The sequence below is a fragment of the Crinia signifera genome, chromosome 4 (assembly GCF_055691185.1).
Source record: "Crinia signifera chromosome 4, ASM5569118v1, whole genome shotgun sequence".
Classification (NCBI taxonomy): domain Eukaryota; kingdom Metazoa; phylum Chordata; class Amphibia; order Anura; family Myobatrachidae; genus Crinia; species Crinia signifera.
Genome location: NC_139220.1, coordinates 220,565,704 through 220,592,564, shown reverse-complemented (window position 1 = coordinate 220,592,564; position 26,861 = coordinate 220,565,704). Strand labels below are relative to the sequence as shown.

The window sequence follows — 26,861 nt, the reverse complement described above, 5'->3', positions numbered from 1 at the left end:
GGATCTGCATTCCTTTCGGGTTAAAGTAGAGATGATAGACAATGTCTAGGTCAAGGATGCTCAAACTATTTTGTCTGGGACCCCATCAGACAATAAACATTATTAAAGGACCCCATCAAGTTACTACTGAATGGCCGACACATGTGTGGTCAGTGAAGTGACCGCTTTTGTGACAGGGAGGCAGTGGGTAATGGGGCGGGAAGGAAAAGGGTGACAGGGGGATGGAAGAGGGAATCAGGGGGTGTTTACTTTAGGAGTTATACCCTATCCCCCCCTCCATAGACACATTAGCCTGATTATCAGCAACATAGAGTCGTGACCCGATGCTGAGGTGGTTGTGGCCCATAGTTTGAGAACCGCTGGTCTAGGTCAATAGTGACTAGGCCGACACCCAAGAATGGTTGAAATACCACAGGTCAACATTATCAGAAGGACAACACAAGCTTTTTGGACATGGTTGACATGAGTTTAAGGTTTTTGGTGTCTTTGATCGCCATGCTTCGAGCACTATTAAGGGCCATACACACTGGGCGATTATGCCCAGCGTGTATGGACGACGATGACATCGCTGGGGGGATAGCCTCTCAGTGCATACACACTGAGCGGCTTTCCCCCTGCCCGGCGTGGTCAGTGGGGGGTGGGGCTATGCAAAGCCGTCCTTAAAGCTGCTCATATGCTGGTAATACAGCAGATGAGCGGCTTTCCCGGCGATGATGCATCACCACTTATCACCAGGCCATACACACTGTGCGGCTTTGAGTTGAAAGCCGCTCAAACTTGCTGTTTTGAGCATCTTTCAGCTCAGTCGCCCAGTGTGTATGAGCCATTTCTATAGTATTTGTTATATTTTTGTTCTCTCAACAGCTGATCCTTCATAGTGGAAGTGTCATGCATTCTGTTAATCATTCTATCTTAGAACATTACTGAGGCCGTACATGTGGTCCATCATGACTTACAGGTAAAGGCTGATTACCAGCTCTTAGTATCCGCAGATCACACATAATAGTGCATTTACAGAGACACTCACCACTTTATTCTCAATGAGATCACATACAATCTTATTGTTAAAGTATTCTATAGGTGTCCATCGTATTCCTTCCTGAATGTATTCTTCCTGCAATTGAAACAATAAGCAACGGTAACATTTGCATTGAATGCAGCTGCTATCCCAGAGCTACAACTGCCACAAAACAGATATTTCATCTTTTCATTTCCTCTTAATCACTGGCATTGTTACAAATGACAACACAGATTTATATTTAGCCAAAAGCAAAACCCTAACCTATAACCCCACGATCTCCTTATATTAGTGTAACAAATTAACTAAAAAAAGATCACACAGCTATAAACACTTACAGGACACGCATGTGTGAACGACTGTCACAGGCAGCAGATATCAACTGTAAACTGTAGAAAAAGACAGGGCCACAAGGGTGGGCAAGTTCTGACGTCATTGCTGGCATTGACATGCCAACGCAACTGCAACCACACGCATGCAGGGGTGAGTTACTTGAATTGAGCCAGAAGTAATAAATGATATAGGCATGCAAGTATAGCATTTCATTCATCTGCAAGTACAGCATGCCAGATTGGATGTCAGCCCCCTGAAAATCAGGTGGCCCACATTGCCCCCAGACCCCCCCCCCCCAGGGCCTCGAATTGCATTGTCGCAGCCCCACTCCCTGCTATAAAATGCCTGTTTTATGGTGGGGCGGAGCTATCATGTAACCGCACCCAGATAAACACACATATTGCTCCTGGCTATGCTCCCCTGCACCACCTATGTGCAAACTCCTGTAGAAATAGGCAAAAATAAGGCATGATGTATAAGAGGGAGGGGCAATTAAAACAATAAAACAAAAACAATAATTCATATTCACAAACTCCGATCCATATTCTCATATGAACTGCAGGTTGCTATCTCGCTACATTTACCTGTTCTGCTTTGAGAGTCAGCTCTATGAATATTTGTTGCAGTTTTTCATTTACGAAATTGATGCAGAACTGCTCAAACCCATTTTTCTGAAAATAAACAGATACGTGTTATCCTGAGATACCAAACTAGAACCGCTGCTACCTTACAACACTTTATTGAACATACCTGAAAAATCTCAAAGCCGTAAATATCAAGAACACCAATATTATATTCTTCATGATCCTTCTCCATAGCTTTGTTAATGGACTGGAAAAAAAAAAAAAAAAAAAAAAAAATTTTGTTTCATTGAAATGTATGTGTCCTCTAGCATAAAATGTAGAAATCAGAAAATTAGGACATGATTTATGACTTGTCTGTTGTAATTTACTGCAAAGACTCAACATACGCAAACCGTATACATTTACTGGACACATCATCATCACTAATGGGTACATGAGGCATCGTTTCTGAAGAAATGATAAACATGGATTGCAAAACCTCAAGATATATTTGTAAGTTTGTATCGGGACAAAGATTCATTAATAGAATTTTCCAGGAAACAAATGAAAGAGGTAACTTCTCGTTTTAAGGTCCATACACACTGGCAGGTATTCAATGCGGCCGGCGAGGGGGTTAAACAGCGAGGATTGCAGAAAACCAGCGATCCTCACTGTTTAACCCCCTCACCAGCCGCTCGCCCTATTCAAAGTTCTGGGGGAATCCTCGCCGTCACAGGACGGCGAGAATTCCCCAAAACAGTGAGGCCTGCGGCTAATGCAGAAAACTCGCTGTATTTAGCCGCAGTCTCGCTGCTTCTGGAGCCGCATACGCCAATTCCCCCTCGCTCAAAGAACGGAGCGAGGGGAAATTGGTGTATGAGGGGGCTGCGTTGAATACTGACAAGGTGAGTGGTGACAGCGAGCAGGAAGCCCTGCTTGCTGTTGCCGCTCGCCCACAGCATTGAATACACCCCACTGAGTGGCATTTTCCCCCTGGCCGGAGCTGTCAGTAGGGGGCGGTGTGGCTTTCAATCGTGCAGCGCTATGGAAAGCCGTCCACCAAGCCGGGCTGATCACCGCTCATCAGCTTTGGGCTGAAAGTCACTCAAATCCCCAAGTTTGAACGGCTTTCAGCTCAAAATCATCCAGTGTGTATGGGCCTTAACAGTGATGGGAGGTCATGGCACGTCTCAAAGTATAAATCTATAACAAGTTTGCAAAGAGCTTCAGTATGATTCCAGACATTAAAAATACAGACGGACAAAATACCGACAAGCATTTGCAGACAGCCCCAATACACACATGTTCAAAATGGCAAAATTAATTATGACAGCATGGTCCAAATGCCAACATTTGAAATGTCGACATGTCAAAACATCCACATGGATTTTGTGTGTCTATGCAGACAAAGGTCGACATGGGCACGGTATAAGTGTACAGAACCCCTTTCGCATGGCTCGTTGCGCTTGCCATGCTATAATGTAACTCTATGCCCACTTGGAGTGTGAAGTAAAAAAAAAGTCTGTTTTTTAAAGAATAAATGGTACTTGTGTAGTTTCACGGCGCCAGCTACTTCCGGGTTTTACGCTCGGCAAACTATCTAAAATAAAGTAACTTAACTCCATGCCAACGTGGATAGTTCATGAGTTTGAAAAAACTCAGGAGCCCGAGGTGTGCTCCCCACCACCAGTGCTGTGCCTAAACACGTGCAAAGGAGGCCGTGCGATCGAATGGGTCCGTCTCCTAGGAGACAGGGCCCCGTTTTTCCCCTAACCCCTCTCAACCATAAGGCCGAAGAGGGGAAAATAGGGAACGGTGGGTCCTCTTCACCGAAGCTTAGAGAGACCCTCATTCCTCAACCCCCGGAAGGGTTAGGACGGTGGGTCCTCCGCACCCGAAGGTTTGAAGAGACCCTCAGTAGACTTCCCTCCGCCTTGCGGCTCGGGGTCGTCCTCGGGGGGCACGAAGCTCTCCCCAAAAGGCGAGAGCTTCGGCACATTGGGGAAATGGAAGGCCCGAAAGGGTCGACCACACTACCCAAAAAAACGTGACAAAACTACAAAAAACAAGGAACGTGAAAAGTGACAAACGTGAGAGGGGGAAGAGAAGGCCAGGGTGGGGGTGTGAAAAATTGTCCTACCCCATCCAAAAGGACGAGGTAAGGACGTGAAGCGCATACCTAGAGGGAAAGTGCGCAGTGCTAGTGCATGGTGATTTTGGGATCACCCGTGCATGTTCGGCACCCCCGAGTTTCCCCGGGGGCACAGTGCAGCCTCGGACTCCAAGCAGCCAGCCAGTCAGCGTCCGACCAAGTGTTTCTCCGCCTCACCAGCAGGCCCTTTCCGGCCCCCTGGCATGGGAATGGATACTCCACCGGGCTTTTCGATGAGTCTCCCCCGCAGCGGCCGAATAGACCAACCGAAGGAGAAGAAAACACCTACTCAGTCCCGACGTTTCACCTCTCCCAGGGATTGAGTACTGGGCTGGGCTTTTCGCTGTCTCCCTGGCCGGGGGCGACATGTTACCCCCGGACCAGAGAGCAATCTACTCGGTCCCAGCTTTTCCCGTCTTCCTGGGATTGGATACTAGACCAGGCTTTTCGAGTGACTCTCCCTCGGAGGCTATAGACCCCCGAACAAGAGCCCCATCTACTAGGCCCGATGCTTCTCCCCTCCCTACCAGTAGGAGGGTGTGTACCCCCCCCTACGGCAGGATGAAGATACTCAGTGAGACTTTGCACCCGCCCAGAACATGAGGTATTTCAGGTCCTCAGCTCAGTAGCAAGGTGGTTTAGTCCAACCTTTCTCTATTCTCTGCCAGGGGGGCGGTCCAGACCCAACTGATAAGAACAGATACTACACTTGATCTTAGCCAAAAGGCCGAGATGTTGGCATGGAGTTGATTTTAGATAGCATGGCGAGCGTAGCTGTGAAACTACACAAGTACCGAATAAATCATGTTGACTTTTTGACATATCGATATTGAAAATGTTGGCATTTGGACAGTGTCGGCATTCTGAAAAGGTCAGCATAATGAATGTTGGCATTTTGACTGTATGCCAATAGTTGTCGGTATTTTGACGATCGGTAAACTGCCTGCGTCACTGCAAAGACATGGGTAGTACATTTGCATTTTGGTGAATTTGATTAATCCATTAAAATCATATTTTATTTGTCCATATTGACCTGAAACCAATACATAGAAGATAACTTTGCATATTTAAAAACACTGCAGCATGTTGTATTTCAAATAAAGACGCAATATGGCAATAAAAATATACCAGTTTTACCACTGAAGGTTTTTACGTGTCCAAAGTCAGCTGTAGCATATATAATTTTACTCTGGGAACTCCCATAAAAAGTTGTCTCCGAGAATATCCGGCTACAGTGATTTGCCTATTTTCTGAGGCTTCTTACAGTTTGCAACTGGAGCTATAGTACAGTGAAAAGGCATTTTACACATGCCAGGCACACTAAGGGCATGTGCAAAAACTAAGGGGGGTATGCAATGTGGGATCACGGCTGTCGATACACGCCGACAGCCGTGATCCAGGCCCGTTTGCGGTCAGATCGTCCACATAACGACAGACGGGATTCAATGACCCGCCTGCCGATGGGCGCAAAGGGGGCGTGGCCGCAAAAACGGACGTGGATTGTCGATCTGCGGCCCGGATAAAGACAATCCACGGCCGTTATCGGCAGAACGGGCCCGACAGCTTCTGATGTCGGGCCCGTTCTGCCGTGATCCCACATCGATGCTGTCGTTAATGACAGCATTGAATAGGGAGCCGCCGCTATTTCCCATGTCGGAAATAGCGGCGGCAGATTGCATACCCCCTAAGCTGGTTACAAATGATACAATGTAATCAACGATTCCCCTTGTACTCCCTTGAAACTCCAGATAAATTAAATAGTGCATACACATGGAGCAATTTTACAAAATAGGTCATCAGTGACCACATCCAGGAGTATGTGGTCGTTAACAATATACAGTATAAAGCTCATTCTGCGTTTTCAAAAATATCAGAAGCAGCAACGGACAACCCGCAGGTGCACGCATCGGCATTGTGATAAAGAATACACATTATACAATGTAAATTATTTGTTGTTCAAAACCAGTTGTTACTGCCCGCATTAATTGCAATATCTTCTAAGGCATGGGTCTTCAACCTGTGACCCTCCAGATATTGTGAAACTACATGTTCCAACATGCATTGCCACATTTTTTCCTATAAGAGCATGCTGGGATATGTAGTTCCACAACATCTGGAGGGCCACAGGTTGAAGACCTGTGTTCTAAGGTGTATGCAGCGTTCCAGACCAGCACAGATACATATAAGCTGGTACAAATCATTATGTGAATGAGGGCTGGTGGAACTACACAGAGAATTTCTGATAAAGGACAGCCCCTAGTAAAAGCAAAACACTTCATCAGCTCATTGTAAATGTACTGCAGATGCTGACCCAATGGGGCTGATTCAATTACCGAGTAGACATTCAGATTGCAGCTTCTTGGGGAATGAGCAGATATGTGCAAAAATATTCAGTTCCAGACTGGGACTTCAGAGGAGTTATCTACTTAGCCACTTTGTGCAGCTAATAGGCGCGCATACAGGGGCAAAGATTACATAGCCCTGGTGGGCAGCCACAAAACAACTGAATCTTCCCCATTATGTTGTAGTTGTACTAGAGTTCTTTTTAAAGCTTTATTGTCAGTATACAAACATACAGTACATGCATCTGTCCATAGCTGCAACCTTTGCAGTTACTTGTATTAAAAGTTTTTTTCAGTGAATGCATTTCTAGGTCAGCCTTAGTTCCATTGTCTGACACACAAGTCTGTACAAATTAAAAGCTGAGAAACACTTAGCTCGAGGATAGGGTGGGTAAGATGGTCAGGAGAAGGTAGACAAGATAAAGGTGTTCTGCTCACTAGAGCTTACAATCTATCGTACAGGAGCTAACATAAGAGATGGGGTGTGGAAGAACGGTGATGTGTGGAGAAAGAGGGCCAGTGGGTGAAGAGTCTATAAACGGGATTTATTTATTTTTTATTTATGGCTGTGTATATATTATTTTTTTTCTATTCATTTCTATTGTGTTAAATTATAAATACATATTATACTTTATCAAGTCATCTCAATAAGGTTACACTAGTCTTCTAAGCACTGTACACATGCACCTATATTGATTATATATTTTGGCTCACTCCTTTCATGTACAGCCGCTTTACACATACCACCCTGAGTAGCGCCTGTTTCACTATATAGATAACTTTATAAAAAAACTTTATTAAACAGTGTTGAAACAGTTTTTGAGGTTTTGGAGGCTGGTGGAGAGTCTGGTGTTAAAGATAAAGGAAGGGCTTAATCCAGGTGATATTGCAAGTGTGGCAGGATTGGGGAATGGAACTGGATGTGGGAACGGGAGGAATCAAGAATGACAGTCAAGCAGTGGATATGAGGAATAAAGGAGATCAGAGTATAGGTCAACAATAAAGGAGAGATCGGGAGGGGTCGAGACTAGAGAGTGGGAAGTCATGGAACTCACAAGAAAGGAGAGAGGCAGAAATGTCATAGGAAGAATTTGAGTGTCATCCGGTAAGAGGTGATATAGGAGATTAAAATAGCTGATTATTTCATATTTCACTGATTGAGGAAGTGTACAGAGACAAAAGCAAATGGGCAAAAACAGAGCACTGAGGAATCCCCAATAGTTAAAAGGTAGAGGGCTGTGAATCAAAGACATAGTTACAGACATGTGACAAAGAGGAGGAGATTGTCACAAAAGGTCCATAGTGTGAAGGGCATTCAATTGGAGATGGTGAGTGATGAAAGCTGCCGAGAGGCGAAGATGGATGAGAGAGCTCTTTGACAGCACTGATGACTTTGGTAAGGCAATTTCTCTGGAGGGGAGAAAGCAACAGCCAAACTGGAGAATGGTTGGTCAGGAGGTTTCAAGCTAGCCTTTGAAAAATGTACTATAGTGTACAGCAGTGGTGGCCAACCCGCGGCTCGCGAGCCGCATGCGGCTCGCCGCGCTGTAAATTGCGGCTCCAGCCTCCCATCCCGTCTGCAAAGCGGGGTTTTGAATTTGGCGCCAATTCGGCTGCCAAATTCAAAACGCCGCATCGGCGGCCAATAGGAAACGGCCGCGGCGAGCCAATCAGCGCTCGCCGTGCCGTTTCCGCCCTGCCCCCGGCGTCTGACATCAGACGGCAGCGGGAGGGCGAAAAGTCTTCTCCACGCCGGCGGAGCGCTCCTGAAGACGTGAGAAGCCGCCGGAGGATGGCGCAGAAGACGGCGGCGGGGAGAAGAGTTCCGGCGCCGCTAAAGAGGCCAGAAGACGCCGGGATCAAGACAGAAGATCTCCGGCGCCTTCTGCAAGAAAAAAGATGTCTCCCGGAGAGGCCAGCGGGGGTGGGAAGCAAAAGAGCTGACGAAGCTCCCCCCAGCGGCCTCTCCCAACACCAGGTAGGGGCCTTTGGCCTCCTACCCTCCATCCACCCTAGACCACCGGGTGTCGGGCACTAGGCCCGTGGGCAAATTCAGACCCTTCTGGCCTGTGTGCGCATTAGTCGGGCCCTCTTGGTCCGTGGCTCATTTGTTTGTTGGGCCCTCCTGGCCCTCTAGGTGGGCCCTTTAGTTAGGAAGCTGGGCCCTCCAGCATAGGTGTTGCACTGTGGGCAACACCTGTGCTGGAGGGCCCAGCTTCCTAACTGTGGGGGCATATGATGTTTGGCACTGTGGGGGGCATGTGATGTTTGGCACTGTGGGGGGCATGTGATGTTTGGCACTGTGGGGGGCATGTGATGTTTGGCACTGTGGGGGGCATGTGATGTTTGGCACTGTGGGGGGCATGTGATGTTTGGCACTGTGGGGGGCATGTGATGTTTGGCACTGTGGGGGGCATATCTGGCACTGGGGGCATAAAGTTTTGTCATGTGGCCACTCTCCTTGTGTCATATGACCACGCCCCTGACCACTCCCTCGATCACGCCCCTTTTTGGCGCGCGCGCCTTCGGCGCGCGCATGATGTTGGCTCTTTGGCTTGACGACTGATATTTTTCGGCTCTTTACCTCTGACCGGTTGGCCACCCCTGGTGTACAGTATAGTTAGAGTAAGTAGCAACATCAAGAGTGGGTTTGCTTGAGGATGGGTGAAACAAGAGAATTTTCTCTCGCACCACTCTTTCATACCCTCTTTTTCCATGAAGCCCTCACTGTCTCTGACCACCCCCTTCTCCCTCCTCTCTTTTTCACTGTCTCTTTCCCCAACAGCCTCTGTCTCTCACTCCACTCACTTTCTTCTGCCCTCCGAATAGGAATTGTAGTAACAGTAGTGGGGGGTAACTCAAAAGCACAATATGGGATGGGACCCACAAACTGTGGAATAGGACCCCAACTTTATAGAGGGGACGGGTCTCTGGGCCCCCAAATATTTTTACTGAGCGCTAACTGGATCACCTACTACAAACTCACAAGCAGGTTTTAGTGCAAATGGTATGAAGCTAGTAAAAATAATAGAACAATTTATGTTATTATGGCTAAGTTACAACACTACAAGTTGTATAAGAATAAGTAGGCTTCATCTTTCTGATAACTGTTTGCTTGGGCCTACATACGAACAGAACAAATGGGTTGTCATCCAACCAAGTCTATGCAATGTAGAGGAGCAGAACCTGTCTCACAGGTCTCCAGTTAAAAAGCCTTGTCAAGGTCTATAAAAAAAATGTTGCTATGATGAAAGTGATACTCACATCTACGAGGTAATCAAAGACACGAGAATGAAGTGCTTTGGCGAGAGCATCTCTGGTATAACAGGCCTGCTCCACATTTAGTGTCACATTAATGGACTCGGACTTGCCACCCCACTTGCTGTCCATTTGCCTGCTGGTCAACTTCTCCTTTAAACGACTTTCATTTATCCCCAGAAGGAATGTAGGAAATGCTAGAACTGTAAACATAGGAGAGCAAAAATTTGGATCATTTATACTTTATCATTACACAGGTGCTCATCAAATGACTACTAAATAACAAATTATATTCTATAGAAAGCTTAGCACTGTGTGCTATTATGTAACTATAATGGCCTGTCAGATAACAGCTGTACACACTTCTGTATACATTCAGGAGAGGAGCAACTTTCTTATCTTCTTAACAAGAGTGAATGGTGATGAGGATATATTACCCCTTTCACACCACACCTCGGACCTGGGTATTTGCTAGGTTGTTGACCCAGGTTGAGGGGAGGTGTAATAGCACCAAAGCGTATGACCCAGGTCAACTTAACTTGACATGGGTTATAAGAAGGGTTAAATCCAGGTCCCCTCTGTATAATGGGTGACCTGGGTTTAATGTGAGAGGGCTGGACCCGGGATCGAGATCCCATGTCCCTACCCGGCTTAGCGATGTGAAAGAGGTAAGTAAACAAAGGCATTCTAGTGCAAGTTCCCACAATTGAACAATAATTAAAAAAAACTCTTAAAAACTTGTAGTTTATTGTGCATACATCACAGTGACGAATATCACAAAAAACGACTGGTTTTTAAAAGGTCTTACTGTAAGATCTTCCCCCACAAAGGACTTGATTTATATTTGGGTTCTGAGGAAGACGTTCTGGATCCTTCTACTCCCTTCAATGTAGCAACTGCCACCAATTGACTTGATTTGACTCTGAGTGGACAGGGCGCTGATCCAGAATCATTATACAATGAGTGTTAATTGTTTGTGCCACACATTGGCCCTTATTCTGGTACACTCGTAAAGGCAAATTCCCTCTCAAATGGACAAAACCATGTACATTGCACGTGGGGTAGATGTAACTTGTGCAGAGAGAGTTAGATTTGAGTGGGGTTTTACTTCAAAGTGAGATCTATATTGCAGTGTAAAAATAAAGAAGTCAGTATTTTCCCTGCACAGAAAAACAGGTACTTATGTAGTATCTGGGCGCCCGATTTAGAAATCGGGTAGGATCGGGCACATCGCATCGCATGCGACCATCGGATGCGATGCGATGACCCGATTTTTCCATAGGAATCAATGTTAAAATGGACTGAGTCCATTTTAACATGGAATTCAATGGGAAAAAGGGGTCCTTTTCATACCCCTACTATCCAAGTGGGCATGGAGTTGGATATAAACCTGTGGTGAGCGTAGCGAGCCACCGAGCCCGAAGCGTGGCGAGCGTAGCGAGCCCCGCGAGGGGACACAGAATACCGTCCGCTCGCCACGCTTCGGGCTCGGTGGCTCGCTACGCTCGCCACAGGTTTATATCCAACTCCATGCCCACTTGGATAGTAGGGGTATGAAAAGGACCCCCTTTTCCCATTGAATTCCATGTTAAAATGGACTCAGTCCATTTTAACATTGATTCCTATGGAAAAATCGGGTCATCGGATGGTCGCATGCGATGCGATATCGCATCTGATTGTATGCCTTAACTTAAGGCATACAATCAAAAAAATCGGGCGCCCAGATACTACATAAGTACCGCAAAACAAAATAACTTACCCAAATCGAAATCTCTCTGCAGTGCACATGGTTTTGTCTATTCGAGTAGGAATTTGCCTTTGCGATTGAACCAGAATAAGGGCAATTGTGTATGATTAAATATTGATTATTTAAAATAAAGATGCATTTAAAACATGTCACTACATTATGACGGGGACATAGTTTGGATGCATCTTTCTAGTAGCAAATGATTGCCTTGAAGTTTAACAAAAAGTTATTTGCTATGCAATTCTTTTTCTTGGGTTTATAACTTTGGGTTTAAAGATCTTGACAACATTATTGGATTGATTGCTTTTAGCAGAAATAAATACAGTGAGTCCCGGATCTTAATATTGCCAGGATGCTGGAAGCAATTTTGAACATTAAAAAGGACTTCACTTCCACCCTTTCTTCTCAATTAACAGCAGATTGTGGCCACACAGTCCGCATATGTGCATACCATACTGCAGCGTATGCTACAATCTATACCGACTGAGTGCAACGGAATCACAAATACGGTACATGGTTACAAGAATGGATTTCATGTCAGGTCAATAGCTCATTTAATGGGGAGGTTACAATTTTAAGACTTTCAATTACAAATGGATGTAATGTGTACATGTGATCTCAACAACTTCATTAAAAATAAATGTACCATTTCTTCGAATAAGAAAAGTGCTGTGCAATTTATAAAGGCCAAATTGATGTACTGATCATAGTGCCTAGTGCTGTAATATGGACATGCTCCTCAGTGTGGACGAAGGTGGGGGCAAAACAAAGTTGTGTTATTTTCTAGTGAGGCGCTGATTGCATGGAGCCTTGGGATATGGCTTGTTAGGTCAACAGTATATATGTAGAAAATCAAAAGGCCGACACCTCAAAAAGGTCGACATGGTCAAAAGGTCAACATTCAGGGTATTGGGGTAGGAGCACAGAGCGCATGGCTGTCATGCTACATGCTGAATATAGGTACTATATTAGATGAAACATAAATGTAGTGCCAAGCAAACCACATAATATGTTATTAAATGCAAACGTTATTTGCATGTTACATGGTCTTGCACATGGCACACACATACTGGCTAGCTCTACTGTTACATTGCATATTTGAATAGTGCTAGACTTAACCACCTTACAACCCTAAATCATGATAAGGTCATTTACATACTGCCCTCCCCGTAGCAGAGAAGTTCTTTTTTCCTGTTGTATATTTTGTACTCCAAGACAGATCCTAAATATATGCTACTATATCTCTGGTCTTTGCATGCTTGTTAAGGTGTGTGTCATTGTTATATTTGACAATTAAGTTAAGTGTTGTGGTCATGTTGCAACTATAATCTGCAAAACATGGCAGTCAAACAACAGATGCTAGTGCCTCACAAGAATAGGCCACGGTTTGTATACCAATACCTACACTCCTCACTCTCCACCGCTGCATAGTTTCCTTTCTCTTTGAAGCTAATATTGCCCAGGTGTAGAACCCCTGCCACAATCTGCAGCACCATAGACTGCTCTTCAGCAAAGATCCCAATCACGTTCATGGCATGCTAGGGAGGGGAAAATGAGAAGTGTTATAAGCTTCAACTCAGCTTCACCATGTTGTATACATCTCTCATTCATCAATCAAATTCAGTGAACCATACTACAGTCAGGGGCTTTGTAAGAGAGGAAGAGGCCTGTGTGCAGCTTCCTACAACCGGGGCCCCTTCCTCTCTGCTGGCAGTAACGCTGCGCCATCTCGTGCTCAGACTCTAATGCGCTGCACAGATCTCTGGTACATTGGCTTGGCACCCATTTTTCCAATAATTTCTGCAGTGCTGCGCCCTTCATTGTGGGATTTCAGAGTAAGTATTAAAAAAGTGCTCCCGTTCGGGACTTAGGGGTATGTGTGCAGCGCACACACTGCACCCATTGCAAATACACCACTGTCTAGAATGCTGAAACTTGCATAATGATTGCTGTACTGTATAGTGATTAAGTTTAAAACCAAAAGATATACAATTCCATAATATACTGGCACTGTATACATATTTTATACATATTAAAAGAGCATTTGAAGGCTGAGTAATTGCTTTTTGTACCTGCAGTTTCCACTAACCAATTAAAACACTCTCAAACCCTCACTCAGGCTGGGTAAACATTTAGACAATATCGGCACAATTTACCATATAAGAATGACAAATCATGCGGATTGTGTAATGTGTACACGTGATTACACAAGTCGCATGTAACAGCTCCTGGTTGGCAGTGCTGCATGGTCAACTGGAAGAGATCATATGTGACCAGATGAAGTGCAGTGAAAGACAAAACAAGGAGGTCTTTCTTTACATCATTAAATGTGCATTAGCAACCTGGCATGGACCCGTGGCCATTGGCTTGGTTAGCGGTCCTAGTGTGTACCCTACTGCTGTTTACACCTAATCCCCACCACAGTTTAATCCTAAACCATAACCCTCTCAGTTGCCTAAATATAGCCACAATGGAAGTATCCAGAGAATTCCCTGGAGGAAATTAAATTACATAAAGAATTTAATGGCTATAAAGCCGGGTACACACTAGGCGATATGCCATCTGGACTTCCGGATTGGAATGGCATATTGCTCCGTGTGTTTGCGTATTCCTACGGTCACATCCTTCATGTTAATGAAGGATGGAACAGAAGTCGTTCCATCATTAATTACCATCACTCCATGTGTAAGTCAGACCGACATATCAGCTGGGTACACTTCGCTTCAGTGTGTACCCAGCTTAAGATGTATGCAGTAAACCAAAGTGAGCATAAGAAGGTTACCATGGTTTCTTGGAAGTCTCTCTTGTCGTTAATGTCATCCACTTTGTAAGATCCAGACTGGCTAAGGTAGTAATAATAATCTAAACTTGTGATCCCAAGGTCATTTCTTTGTTCTTTAGAAGCACCTTCAATTAACTGGAGTCAATAAAAATATAAAAAAATTAATATATATAACAAAAGAAATATCCACATAATCTTATACCACAGCTACAAATAACATACTATAAACAGGTGCATGAGGTACTTGTACAGTATGTTGCGCTCTGTAGGTTACATCTTAAACAGGTCAGATTGTCACATAAATCTCACGATCGAATGTTCTGACAACACAAATAGAACAGGGTGGCTAGTTTTCAGGATTCTCCAGTGCAGACATTGTTATGTTTTAGATAACTAAAACATACTTGTAATCGGTAAGTGATGTTGATGTCACAAAATAACAAACAATGAGATATTATTGTTTCAGAACTCGTTACATTCTGTCACCGCCAAGCATTGGCCATGGAAGACAAGGCTGAAACAGGAATAACATCTGTTGATGTGGGAGTATGCCCAAAAACATTTGGTACTTATGTATTATCTGGACTCCCATGTTAAATGCACCCCATTTTTTCATACCCCTACTATCCAAATACGCATGGAGTTGATTTTATAAAGTGTGGCGAGCGCAGCGAGCCACCGTGCCCGAAGCGTGGCGAGCGCAGCGAGCCCCGCGAGGGGACACGGTCTCATAAGAAAAACGGGAGCCCAGATATTACATAAGTACCAAACATTTAATAATGTTACAATGACATTAGCACCCAGACATTCCTGCTGACCAAAGTAGAGTCCTGCAGTTCAATAAGGGCTTGGAACAAATACAGCATGTGCGGATTTAAATGAAGAATCAGTCTGGCAATGATCCAGGATTGTTTGGCACGTGTACACTGCAGTGTGATCGGCAGATAGGAAAGAATATTCTTTTTTTCTGTATTACTACCTGATAAAAGATATGAAAACTTCTCTCTCCTGGATTTCTCATCACCACTCGAGATTTTTCCAGTAAAAAGTTGGAGATTTTCCCTCCATCTGGTTCTCCCCCTGGGCTAAACTGGATTTCAAAGTATTTTCCCTATTGAAAAAGAACAGTTGTTAAAACATATCACTGTAAATTCCTCCAACGTGATGCATGGCTTAGGTTTTAAAAGCTGTGCACATAATCAATAACTGTAATTGCAGATTTAAATGCAACAGGGGGAAATCCTAGGTTTTATTTTACTTTTTTACATTTGTTTTTTCAGGAAAGCGGAGACAAAATAATATTAAGGCACAAATAGAAAAAGAGCAAAGGAGAAATCTATATAAATATATAAGCCATAGATGTAAAGGAGGGCAAACTTGAAAGGATGACAATATGTTATGTCAATCAATGGACTGGCTGTGAAATGGTCTACTCATCCAAATTTTAACAATATTAGAACAGTGAAAGTGAAAAAAAAGTTTAGGAGATCTATCCAGAGTCTCCGACTAACAAGTACCAAGGAAGCAGAAGGACTAGTACCATCTATTAAAACAAAAAACAAAAAAAGTTAAGTATATAAACATGGGTGCCGTGTGTGCCACCCTGGACCCAGAAACCCACGTGCACCATATACATTGGCGTTTCTATAATGGGTGCAAACAATGGAAGAGTCCCAGATAGGTAGGGTATGCGCAACAACTGAGTTATCACTAGGAGAAACAGGATGGACCTGTCTGTGGAGCCACACAAACTAAGAGGCATACTCTATAACACGTGCTCCAGCTTTGTTCACAGTCAGAATTCTCTATGCTTTTGGCCTATTCCACAGGACATGACAAGCAAGTTTAGCTGCCAAATCGCAGAATTTCTGGATACCCAAACTGAGTTGATCTTTGAAGAACATTATTGGGGAAATTTACTAAGATTGGAGATCTATTTCACCTGGCATCTAGCTATGGGCAATCAATCAGAATATACTTCTTATTTATTTAGCACATGTTAGAATAGTATAGTCTGGTTGGTTGTCCGTCGCAACATCCCATCTCAAATAGAACTCACATCTTAGTACATTTCCTCTATGTCTGAGCTGCAGAGGTAATAAAGAAATCCAAGGTGGGGCTCTAACCAAAAGGGCTTGAATAAATAAAGTAAACCTGGTAGAAGGTTCATCTAGACCAGTGGTTCTCAACCTCAGTCCTCAAGGACCCCCAACAGTTCATGTTTTTTTTAGGTCTCCACACAGAATCAAAGGTGAAATAATTAGCTCCACCTGTGATATTTTCAAATTTGTCAGTGAATAATGAGTGCACCGGTGAGCCTGCCAGGTGACCTGGAAAATGTGCACTGTTGGGGGTCCTTGATGACCTAGTATGAGAACCATTAATCTAGACCATGTTGATCTGGCCAATCCAAGAGATATATGAATAAATCATAGTATTAAATGTTTGTAGAGGCGTACCATGATGTACCACTGTTTTAAACCCAGCTTCTTTTAACTTGCCACCTTGTAAAACAGTGAAACCTCTTCACTCTACATGTGTGATATTTTGAAGAAACAAAGATTCCCACTAAGGCCTGATATACAAGCCTCTTTCTATCTTATATTTAGACCTCAATTTCTTTGATTTTAAAGAAATCTTATGAATTCATAAAAACATACAGGTCATATAATAAAATGTGACCATCAGCAATCAGATGAGACGTAGACTCACAAATCGGCTGGAGTTGTTATTCCTCACAGTCTTTGCATTCCCAAAGGCCTCTAATAAAGGGTTTGATTGCAGGATGATATCTTTGACGTGCTTTGATTAAAAATGGAGAAAAATATATTATATTATATCATAATAGATAATAGCAAATAAGAATTACGTTTTATTCATTTTTTTGTGAAAATAATCTACACCCCTCATAATGGGGCAGATGTATTAAGCCTTAACAAGAGATAAATGCAAGAGTGATAAGGAGAGATAAACGTCCAGCCAATCAGCTCCTTACTGACTTTTTTCAAACACAGGCTGTAACATGGTAGTGAGCAGGTGATTGGCTGGACGTTTATCTCTCGTTATCATCCTTGGATTTATCTCTTGTTAAAGCTTAATACATCTGCCCCACTCTGCCATACACAATTTGGCGAGTATCAGGAACATTCATTGGGTGCCTGATGTCAATGGTAACATAATGAAGGCTTGTGCATTCTACTAATCCATTCCCTACTAATCCATTGCCTATATGTAGATGGCCTGTTACACACTGACCAGCAGGTGTGTTAATGCTTCTTAGCAAATGTTTTAAGGTATTCTAGCCAAAAGTGCCCCACTTATTGTTTCTCTCTATAGTGTCAGTTGTGTCTAGTGCTGTGGTTCTCAAACTGTGTGCTTAGGAACCCTGGGGTACCACAGGTCAGTTGTCCTGGAATAAATAAAAAATATTTAGTCTCCCAAGGTGTATGGCCCTGCAATGAGCGTTGAGTGCTGATGCGTTCTCCCGCATCATCACCTGCCGCCAAGCAGATCAGCAGCGGGGAGGAAGGCTTTCCATAGCATCCTGCTATGGAAAGCTGTCCACCCCAGGGAAAATCACTTGGATGGGCGAAAATTGCTCAGTGTGTATGCACTGAGCGATTTTCCGCTTCATTGCTGTGCATACATGGCATAATTTACTGAATTTTGTCTACAAATTTATCAATAATAAATGCTGATGCTCTAGGGTGCAGTTATTCAAGAAAGTTTGGGAACCACTGCTCCATTACATAGCGCATAACAATCTCTGAAACCAGAAGCTGCGTTGAAGAGTATAATCATTTTGTCCTAATGTCTGCTGATGCTCTTGATGCCATGTTTACCAATGATCTCACCTGGACTTTAGGGCCGCCCCCTGACACCTTTGAGACGTAGCCCATGATATATTTGGCAGCCACAGTCTTCCCTGCACCACTTTCACCACTAAATTGGAAAAGAAAACACATTTAAAAAAAAAAATCACCTACTTGGCAATGAAATTTAACCTCACAAATCCTTTCATCCCCAATGACGAAAAACGCAGTGATTCGCGGGCAGGAGGCGTCATTAAAGCCCTGCCCCTCACCGCACACCAGCGATTTATGGTAATTAAACCAGCGGGCAAGAGGGGAGCGGGGGCTACCACTAGAAAGCGGAAGACTTGCCCACCTTCCGGGGGGGGAGAAGGACCCGATTTTCGGGAGGCTCCCGGCCATTCCCGGAGGGTAGGCAAGTCTGATTTAAATGTTCCCTGAATAACTCCACAGACTTCCTGTCTCTGGAGTACAAGTGCCATTACATAACTGACACTGGCAACTTACCTCTAATAACTGAATATATCTAAACTTTCATTGCTAGACCATATCAACTCTTTATATGAAGATGCAGCCTGATTATCATAGGAATCATGTTATTTCAGAATAATATATACATGTACAGGAAGTAAAAGGGAACCATAGGTTAGCAGAGAGATTAGATTGTAAGCATTCGAGCAGGGCCCTCCTACCTCTATGTCGGTTTGTTACTATACATTTTGTTTTATCTCTATTTCCAATTGTAAAGCACAACACAATTCACTGCACTTTATAAGAAACTATTAATAAAATTAATAAGATTTGGATGGGATGTGTTCAAACTGAACTCTAAATTGCAGTGTAATAATAAAGCAGCCAGTATTTACTCTGCACAGAAACAAAATAACTCACCCAAATCTAACCCTCACATATACTCAGTCTTTGTCAGAAGTGCTAGCTATAGCGACGGACAGAGCGGGACACCTCTCTGAGGTTAAAGGAAGGAAGCACCGTCTCTCACTCTCCCTGTCACACACTAGGAGCGCTGTGATAATGGTCACAGCATGGAGACACAGATGGCGCATTAGTAATGGATTTGCTGCGCACACTGTCACTCAAAAGGATGAAGCACGCGGGGACCAAGAGGTACGCCCATGCTCAGGGGCGGGGAGAGCAAGGGGACAGAGAGGCTGTAGAGGCTGATGCTGGCCAATGTAGGAGACAGGCACTGAGTGCACCTTACCAACAATGAAGATGCAGAGCAGTTATTGTTAGGATAACATATCTACCGCTAGATCTCACTATAATATTTCCAGATGCAGATCAGGCATATGTGATGGGTATACAACATTATTATCAGAAAGGCGTCAAAGCATAGCTTCTGGATATGAAGGCATAAACAGAATGCTCATTAGAAATTCATTTAGATTTTTCCACTCCATTGAAGATTTCCATCAAAACATACTATAATCTAAGTCCTCTGACAATCCCTTTTCTTAGAAGCCCTTGATAGAGACACGGCACTTAATGGTTACCGCATATTATTTTTTCCTACTTCACGGCCATTTCTTTTCTACATAGATAATGGCCCTTTGTGGAACACAAAGCAACCAAAGCCTGAGCCCATGTCAATACCCATGTGTGACATCCACTTCAAAAGCCATCCAGGTGCCTTAATTACAGTTATTAATAGGCATCAGCCTCAGAGATCTGCAACCTTTTTGCAAAATGTAATTGCAGTTAAAAATAGGCTCTGCCATTAGTATCTTGCGGAGATCAGATTTTCTCTAGAATAGAAAAAAAATAACTTCCTGGGCTAGGGCACACAAAGGGCCAGGTTATTAAAGCCTTTGGGTTTGGAGGTTCTATTGAGGGGGATGAATCACTCAGCCAACAGTAACTTATGAAAGACCAGCATTTTGAGAAGGAAGTTTGTTAATGACACACACGACTAAAAAAAGCTTTGAGTTTGGAGAGAAATAAAATAAAAGTCAATTAATCATGTGCTGACTACACAGGATGTATTTTGAAGTGAATACTAAATAAGCGCTATGTTCCAAATAGAGCGTTATTAGAAAAAGAGGTGAAGAAACAACAACAGTCAAATTAGCAACCTCTCTCCTAAACTGTTCATGAAAGGATCTCCAGTTTCAGCTCAGTAACATGACATTTGCATAACTCTACCCAGAATTCATATGGTTATGCTTCTCATACTATTATTTCAGTGCAATAAGAGGTCTATTGACTAAAGCTGGGTACATGCTATGGGGGTGATTCAGGCTGGTTTGCATCTGCACTGCAGGCGTGGCAAATGTAATGTACAGAGAGTTAGATTTGGGTTAGTTATTTTGTCATCCTCTATCATAAACAACAGTATATACTCCTGGCCACTGACCATATATTTTGTAAGATTGCACAGGGTTTACGCACTATATTGGTTGTCCTGGAGTTCAAAAGAAATAATTAACAACATTGTATTGTTGTATATTGTATAGTGTGTACCCTGCTTAAGCCTTGGATGAAGATAAAGTGGACAGAGATCAAGTACCAGACAATTGGCTCCTAACTGCCATTGTACAAGATGTGGGGCATATTTATTAAGATCGGTGAACAGATAAAGTGGAAGGTGATAACAGCATCCAGACAGCTACTAGCGGTCATTTTCCAAACCCGGCCTGAAACTTGACAGTAGGGAGCTGATTGGCTGGTGCATTATCATCGGCCACTTTATCACTTCACCAGGCTTAATAAATCTGAATTTGTGTTTGAAGAATGACAGTTAGGAGCAGGTTTGCTGGTACTTGCTCTGTCCACTTTATCTCCACCCAAGGCTTTAGTAAATAGACCTTCTTAGAATTCTACTATAAAACTAGCTACGAGCCAATAAAGGCATGTTCAGTCATATGGTTAAGTGCAATCCTGGAAATGGATGCACAAACCATCCCTGTTTAGAAGTCCTCTTATAAAAAGCCACATATATGTCTATATGCATAAGGACTGTCCTTGCATATTCACATTACTATATTAATACTGACCCTGAAAGCTAAATGTATGCATGTACATACCCTATCTATAAGCAGATATATGCCCATTTCGGATGAAGGTGTAGAGCAAAATCACTTTATATTCCATCATTCGGACAGAAAATTGTGTCACGTTTGATAAATTGATCCCAATATACAATATGTATAGGCCAAAGCAACTTTCAATCCGTATCAAAATAGGACTTGGAGTTAAAGAAAATCTAGTAAGTCTTTTTGGGTGGACATGTACAGCTATCATGGTTAGGCATCAGTGGGAACTTTGAGCAACAAGATACTCCTATTCCTGTAATTTAATAAGATATTTATCAAAACCTGGAGAAAAAAAGTGGACAGAGGTAAACTAGCAACCAACCATCCAGCTCCTATCATTTTTGAAACACATGCTGTATTAATTACACGTCATCACAGAGTACGCCCCAACATTTAATTGTTGGTATACATTGTAAACAAAGCAATCACTAATTAACGCAATGAGATGAAGAGTATAGAGAGGTAATAATCATAGTGATTAAAAGGAAAGAACCCTATTCAAGGAAACATGAATTATTAATACATCTTACCTTATAATGACACACTGATTTTCCCTGTCAATGATCATGTTCCTATACATGTTGTCAGCCAATGCATAGATATGCGGTGGATTTTCATACTGAGCCTAGAACACAGTAAACAAATATCAATGGTGGACAATTGTATTAAATGACTGCGCTTAGACAGATACAAATTAAAGTTAATACCAAAACAACATTCCATGAGAACATCCAGATCATTCAAAGGATTGCAAAAAAAAAAAAAAAAATAAGAAGTTGTATAGAATGATGACCTACTTCCACGCACACGCAAAAAAAAAAAAAAAGGGGGGGGGGGGGGGTAATGTTCTTTTAAACTCCTACAGGAAGTGCTGTGACAGGGGAGTAATATTGTGCCGTGTGCCTCTTTCTCCCAAAGTACAAACAGCATTATGGCAAATACAGATGTGTCCTTGTACATCATTTTAAACAAAAATGTTGCATTTTGTTGCAATGTAGTGCAGCTAGGGCACACCAGAGTCAGTGGCGATAGGGGACTCCTATTCACAGAATCAGCTGCTAGGTGTTATCAAGCAGAGGATATTTGGGACCTAGTGCTGAATGGACAGTGCAATGAGAGCTCTGTATCATACCTGTACCAGAACGCTTAAGCTTTGGACACACTTGCAGATACAGTGGTCGTTTGAGTGAAACATTCGGCAACATAAAACTTAGTTATGTGAGGTGTTAAAAAGTAGGGTATGCAGCTGTGTATATATATATATATATATATATATATATATATATATATATATATATATATATATATATATATATATATATATATATATATATATATATATATATATATATATATATATATATATATATATATAGGTACGTGTATAGACCGCACTCGCACGTAAATATTTGTAACTGCGGGGTGCCAGACAGAGGATAAACGGGGTGAGCGGATATCCCAATAATAGTCTGGGGTGTATCCACACCTGCTGCGGCGTGGAAAGTCAGGCACTCGCCTAATAATAAAGTCCAATGGTCAGATATCTGACCATTGGACTTTATTATTAGGCGAGTGCCTGACTTTCCACGCCGCAGCAGGTGTGGATACACCCCAGACTATATATATATATATATATATATATATATTACTGTGAAAACCCAGGGGACTGAATGAATTGCTTTCATTCAATATGCTCCTATGAGAATACTTAACATTATGCTTATAACCTGCAAAATTACAGTATCTTGTCATTACACAGTCCTCTGTTATTTTCTCTCTATGCTAATGGTTTTATTGTATCTTGAGTAGTTTGTAGATCCAGGTTTGTAATGTTCTTGTTTTTGTCCCTGTATTATCTGCAGCGTGGAGGTCGCCTAGCAAATGCAAATCCCTGTGAGAAAGATAGACAGAGAAAGCAGACACAATCATGGGATGTGGGAGGCGCCCAACCATGGAGCATCTCTAGGTTGCTTGGCAACACCCTTCCCGGGGTGTGAGAGCGGATGTGATGTATATATATTATAATCAGACCAGTTATATGCACCAACTGGTCTGACAACGGAGCCTCAGCGCTCCAAAACGTTACTGTAGCACATGGATTAAAAGTAATCCCTTGACTCTTGACCATCTTCAAGTCTGAGTGCTGCTTTCTTCTGAGAGAGAGAGAGAGAGAGAGAGAGAGAGAGAGAGAGAGAGAGAGAGAGAGAGAGAGAGAGAGAGAGAGAGAGAGAGAGAGAGAGAGAGAGAGAGAGAGAGAGAGAGATAGATAGATAGATATATATATATATATATATAGGGAGAGATAGATAGATATATTTTAGTATCACTGATCTCAAAGCATGTCAAATAATAAAAAAAAGCTGCCTGAGAAAGGAGATACAAAACCCGCAATAAGCCGCAGCGCGCACTGGCTTATTGGGGCTGATTAGAGCCTGTAACCCATGATCGCAGGTAATCACAGGAGAGGTGCAGCCTCCATGTACACCCTCTCTTTGGGAATATGAAGAGACAGCCTGCTCCCAGTGATACGTGCAGCGCATGTGCATTATTTTAGTTGGGGGCACGGTATGCATTGTGTGTAATGTATACAATGTTTTCAGGATAAATGCCTTTGATCAAAAGGATTGAAAGGCATACCCAAAACACTGTACTTACTTTATATTTCTCTAGCTACTTTATTCAATCTATGCAATAATGTATTCAAAAACACAGTTTTCCTGTACTCTGTATAATGTTATATACACACAGACATTTATTTGATGACTAAATCAAGCAGGTGCCATCTATAGTAACAATTATTCAAGCATCATGTGACACAGCCATCTATAACGCAGATAAAACCAGCTGTAATCGGCATGGCATGCAAATGCTCGCTCATATGACCAGAGACTGAACCAAATCTGGCTTAACTATTCTATTCTGAGTGAGAGAGGAAGTGCCCAGCTGGATTTCATTGGACTCATTGTTCAATCAGTTTGATTCATCTTTTTTGTGTTACTGTGACTTTTTGTTTTATCTCTTCACTGATTTCCTCTTTCTAAAGTGCTAAAGAATAAAAAGTATGTTTGATCGTTGCAATAGATGGGTCTATCTTTGTTACTGCTACAAAGCACAATCTGAGACTTGGAAAGTGATCTACAAAATATTGTAATCTAAGCATGTGACCTCCAGACTCCTTATGAGTAGTACACTTGTATTGGTAATACTGTGCTGTACATCACACACACACTCTCACTGTGTAACCCCTATTGTATGGATAAGCACAATTTTGCTTGCTAAGCAACCAGCACCTTTTCAGGAGATTTGATGGATATGAAATTTCCTTTTTGCTGACTCCTTTTTACTTTAGCAAATAAAGTATTACATATATTCACGCATTAAGTGAAGTGAACCCTATTGTGGGAAGCAATTACCCCATTTTATATAATCTTTTGCACCGTCAACAGGTGAGTTGTTTTTATCATTAAAATAAACATTACATTTCAATAGACATACATTAGAATATGTGCCCCAAAACAGAATACTTTCCTTTCCCTGTTATAGGGACATTATTACTACTCTCAGGGGAGCACCTTGACATTTGGTTGATTGCTAGTCCTTGTGACCAATCATTGCCTTTATGTGGAGTTATCCTAGCCATTAAATACTAGAAAGTGTCCTCTGCTCTGGTCAGTGCTTCGTTATCTTTCGGTTTTTCCTTTGCCTATAAAAAACCCTCAATATAGTGAGTTTGGAAAGGTTACTTTGTACACTCTGCTCTCTATAGCTGTTCTGTCTTAAGAGGCACACAGGGCGGTCCCACGCATCCCCATCACAGATATTTAGTGCATGCACTAATATTTAGTAAGATCACTGGGGCTAGATCACTTAGTACACATCGCTAAGCACACGATTGCCACGCGTATATGCCCATTCACACATGTTCCTCAAAAAAAATCCTGAACAATTTCTGCAGTGTGGCAGGGACCAATATCCTGATAATAATATCCTGCCATAAGGGAAAACCATGCCATGAAGGTCCTGCCACAATGTTTAGGTCAGGCATGGCCAAAGTAAGGCCCTCCAGCTGTTGTGAGGGTCCCACCATGCCTTGCCACACTTTTACTATTACAGAATGCTAAAACTATGGCAAGGCATGCTGGGATGTGTAGTTTCACAACAGCTGGAAGGCCACAGTTTGGCCATGCCTGGTTTAGGTAGATAAGTGACACTAACATCCACATGAATGCCAGGACCTAAGATTTATCAGCAAAGTTCTGCTGTTCACATGTCTATTGTAGGTGCTTTTGCAATGATCAGGGAATAGTTGCCCTTCTACCAATGCAGGTAGAGAACAGATGGGCTAGCCTTCACTCCTCATGCACATCAATGAGCCTTGGGCACCCATAATCATTTGTTTGCCATACTTTTGACCGCTACTAATATGAAATGGTTTTGTTTTCATGAACCGATAGATGTCAGTAACCTACAGGGTAACAGCCAAATAAAAGATTAAATGGTTGTCGTTTATACTGATGAAATCATATAACACTACCTCTCAGGTGAGCCTCGATACAAGAGACCCTAAATCATGGATCTTCTCTCTCTCGTGCGCTCTCACACACACACACACATCAATACCATGCAACTAGGATGCACCAGCATATTGCCTTGATTAATCGGATTAGTAAATCGGTGTGCAACCGAGTCTGTATACATAGCACAATGGATCGTAGTATGAAAAAATGCTGCAGCTGGTGCATTGTACAGTAGCACTTTGTATTTGACTAAGATGTACAGTATTTTCGTAGGAAAAAAAAAACGACACTTGCCATGATTGCTGCAATAATGAATAAAGACACAACTGTACATGCCATGGACATTTTATAGTAAGATTGATTTTACATTTGGATATCCTATTTACAGTAGACCACAATCTCTCTACAAAGCACACAATCCATAGTTTATCAGGAAACACAATACTATACTTACAGCTCCTTGGTACATTTCGATTTCCTTTTCCCCAAAGTAAGGCATCTGTTTGAAAGGATTCACAGAAATGAGCACTGGTCCAATATAGGTCTGTGAGCAGTTAAGGTTAATTAGTTAATGATGATTTAGAAAATTCTGTAGGGATTTATTTCCAAAGAAATCATACCACTGACAGATAAAATCAGTTCCAATCAGTGGCGTAACAATAGAGGGTGCAGGGGATGCAGTTGCTATGGGGCCCGGCGGCTGGGGGGGCCCAGGGCCAAGCAAACATCCACTGCACCCTTTTAATTTTTTAAGTAATGCTGCGGCGGCAGGCAGACAGCACCGCTGTCCCGTGTCCCAGGGACAGCGCAGCACTGTAGTCCAGACTCCAGCTAGTCTGTCATGGGGCTTAACGTCACTCTAGTAGGGACCACAGACCAGCCCCAGTGCGACGTACAAAAGTGCCTGTTTCCGGCGCTGATGTGAGGACTCGGGAGAACCTGCGTGGGTGCAGCTCCCGGCGAGACGATCAGGTGGTGTGCTGGGAGGCCCCGACAGTACTGAGACCCACCAGAGTGCTACCAGAGGTACCATCATCTGCCCTGGGGGTGGGTGGGGGGTAATTACACAGCGGCACCTGTAAGTAATGGGGGTTAAGTAGCAGTTATATGGCACCATCTATGGGGGGGTGGGTCTCTCTCTCTCTCTATCCTACGCATGCGGGGGGGGGGTCCAAGATTTTGCTATGGGGCCCACATCGTTCTAGTTACGCCTCTGGTTCCAATATCATAAACAGTCAACTTCTAGTTGCATAACATGAGCAATAGGATTCTCTGCAAAATAAC

The 26,861-nt window shown here is 42.9% G+C and overlaps 1 protein-coding gene and 1 pseudogene across 1 annotated transcript in view; both read right to left on the bottom strand.

Moving 5' to 3' along the window:
• The window catches only part of MYO1E (myosin IE), a 160,244-nt gene that overhangs the window by 53,199 nt on the left and 80,184 nt on the right, over nt 1-26,861 (bottom strand). Inside the window, exons 3-13 of the mRNA XM_083183808.1 lie at nt 26,032-26,121; nt 21,591-21,685; nt 18,050-18,137; nt 16,908-16,997; nt 15,175-15,306; nt 14,196-14,330; nt 12,819-12,951; nt 9,673-9,869; nt 2,102-2,182; nt 1,936-2,022; nt 1,028-1,114 (exon numbers count right to left, since the gene is read on the bottom strand). Of these exons, the coding sequence (XP_083039934.1) occupies nt 1,028-1,114; nt 1,936-2,022; nt 2,102-2,182; nt 9,673-9,869; nt 12,819-12,951; nt 14,196-14,330; nt 15,175-15,306; nt 16,908-16,997; nt 18,050-18,137; nt 21,591-21,685; nt 26,032-26,121 (1,215 nt within the window). The remainder of the gene's footprint in view (nt 1-1,027; nt 1,115-1,935; nt 2,023-2,101; nt 2,183-9,672; nt 9,870-12,818; nt 12,952-14,195; nt 14,331-15,174; nt 15,307-16,907; nt 16,998-18,049; nt 18,138-21,590; nt 21,686-26,031; nt 26,122-26,861) is intronic.
• Nucleotides 4,698-4,805, bottom strand: LOC146076331 (U2 spliceosomal RNA; annotated as a pseudogene).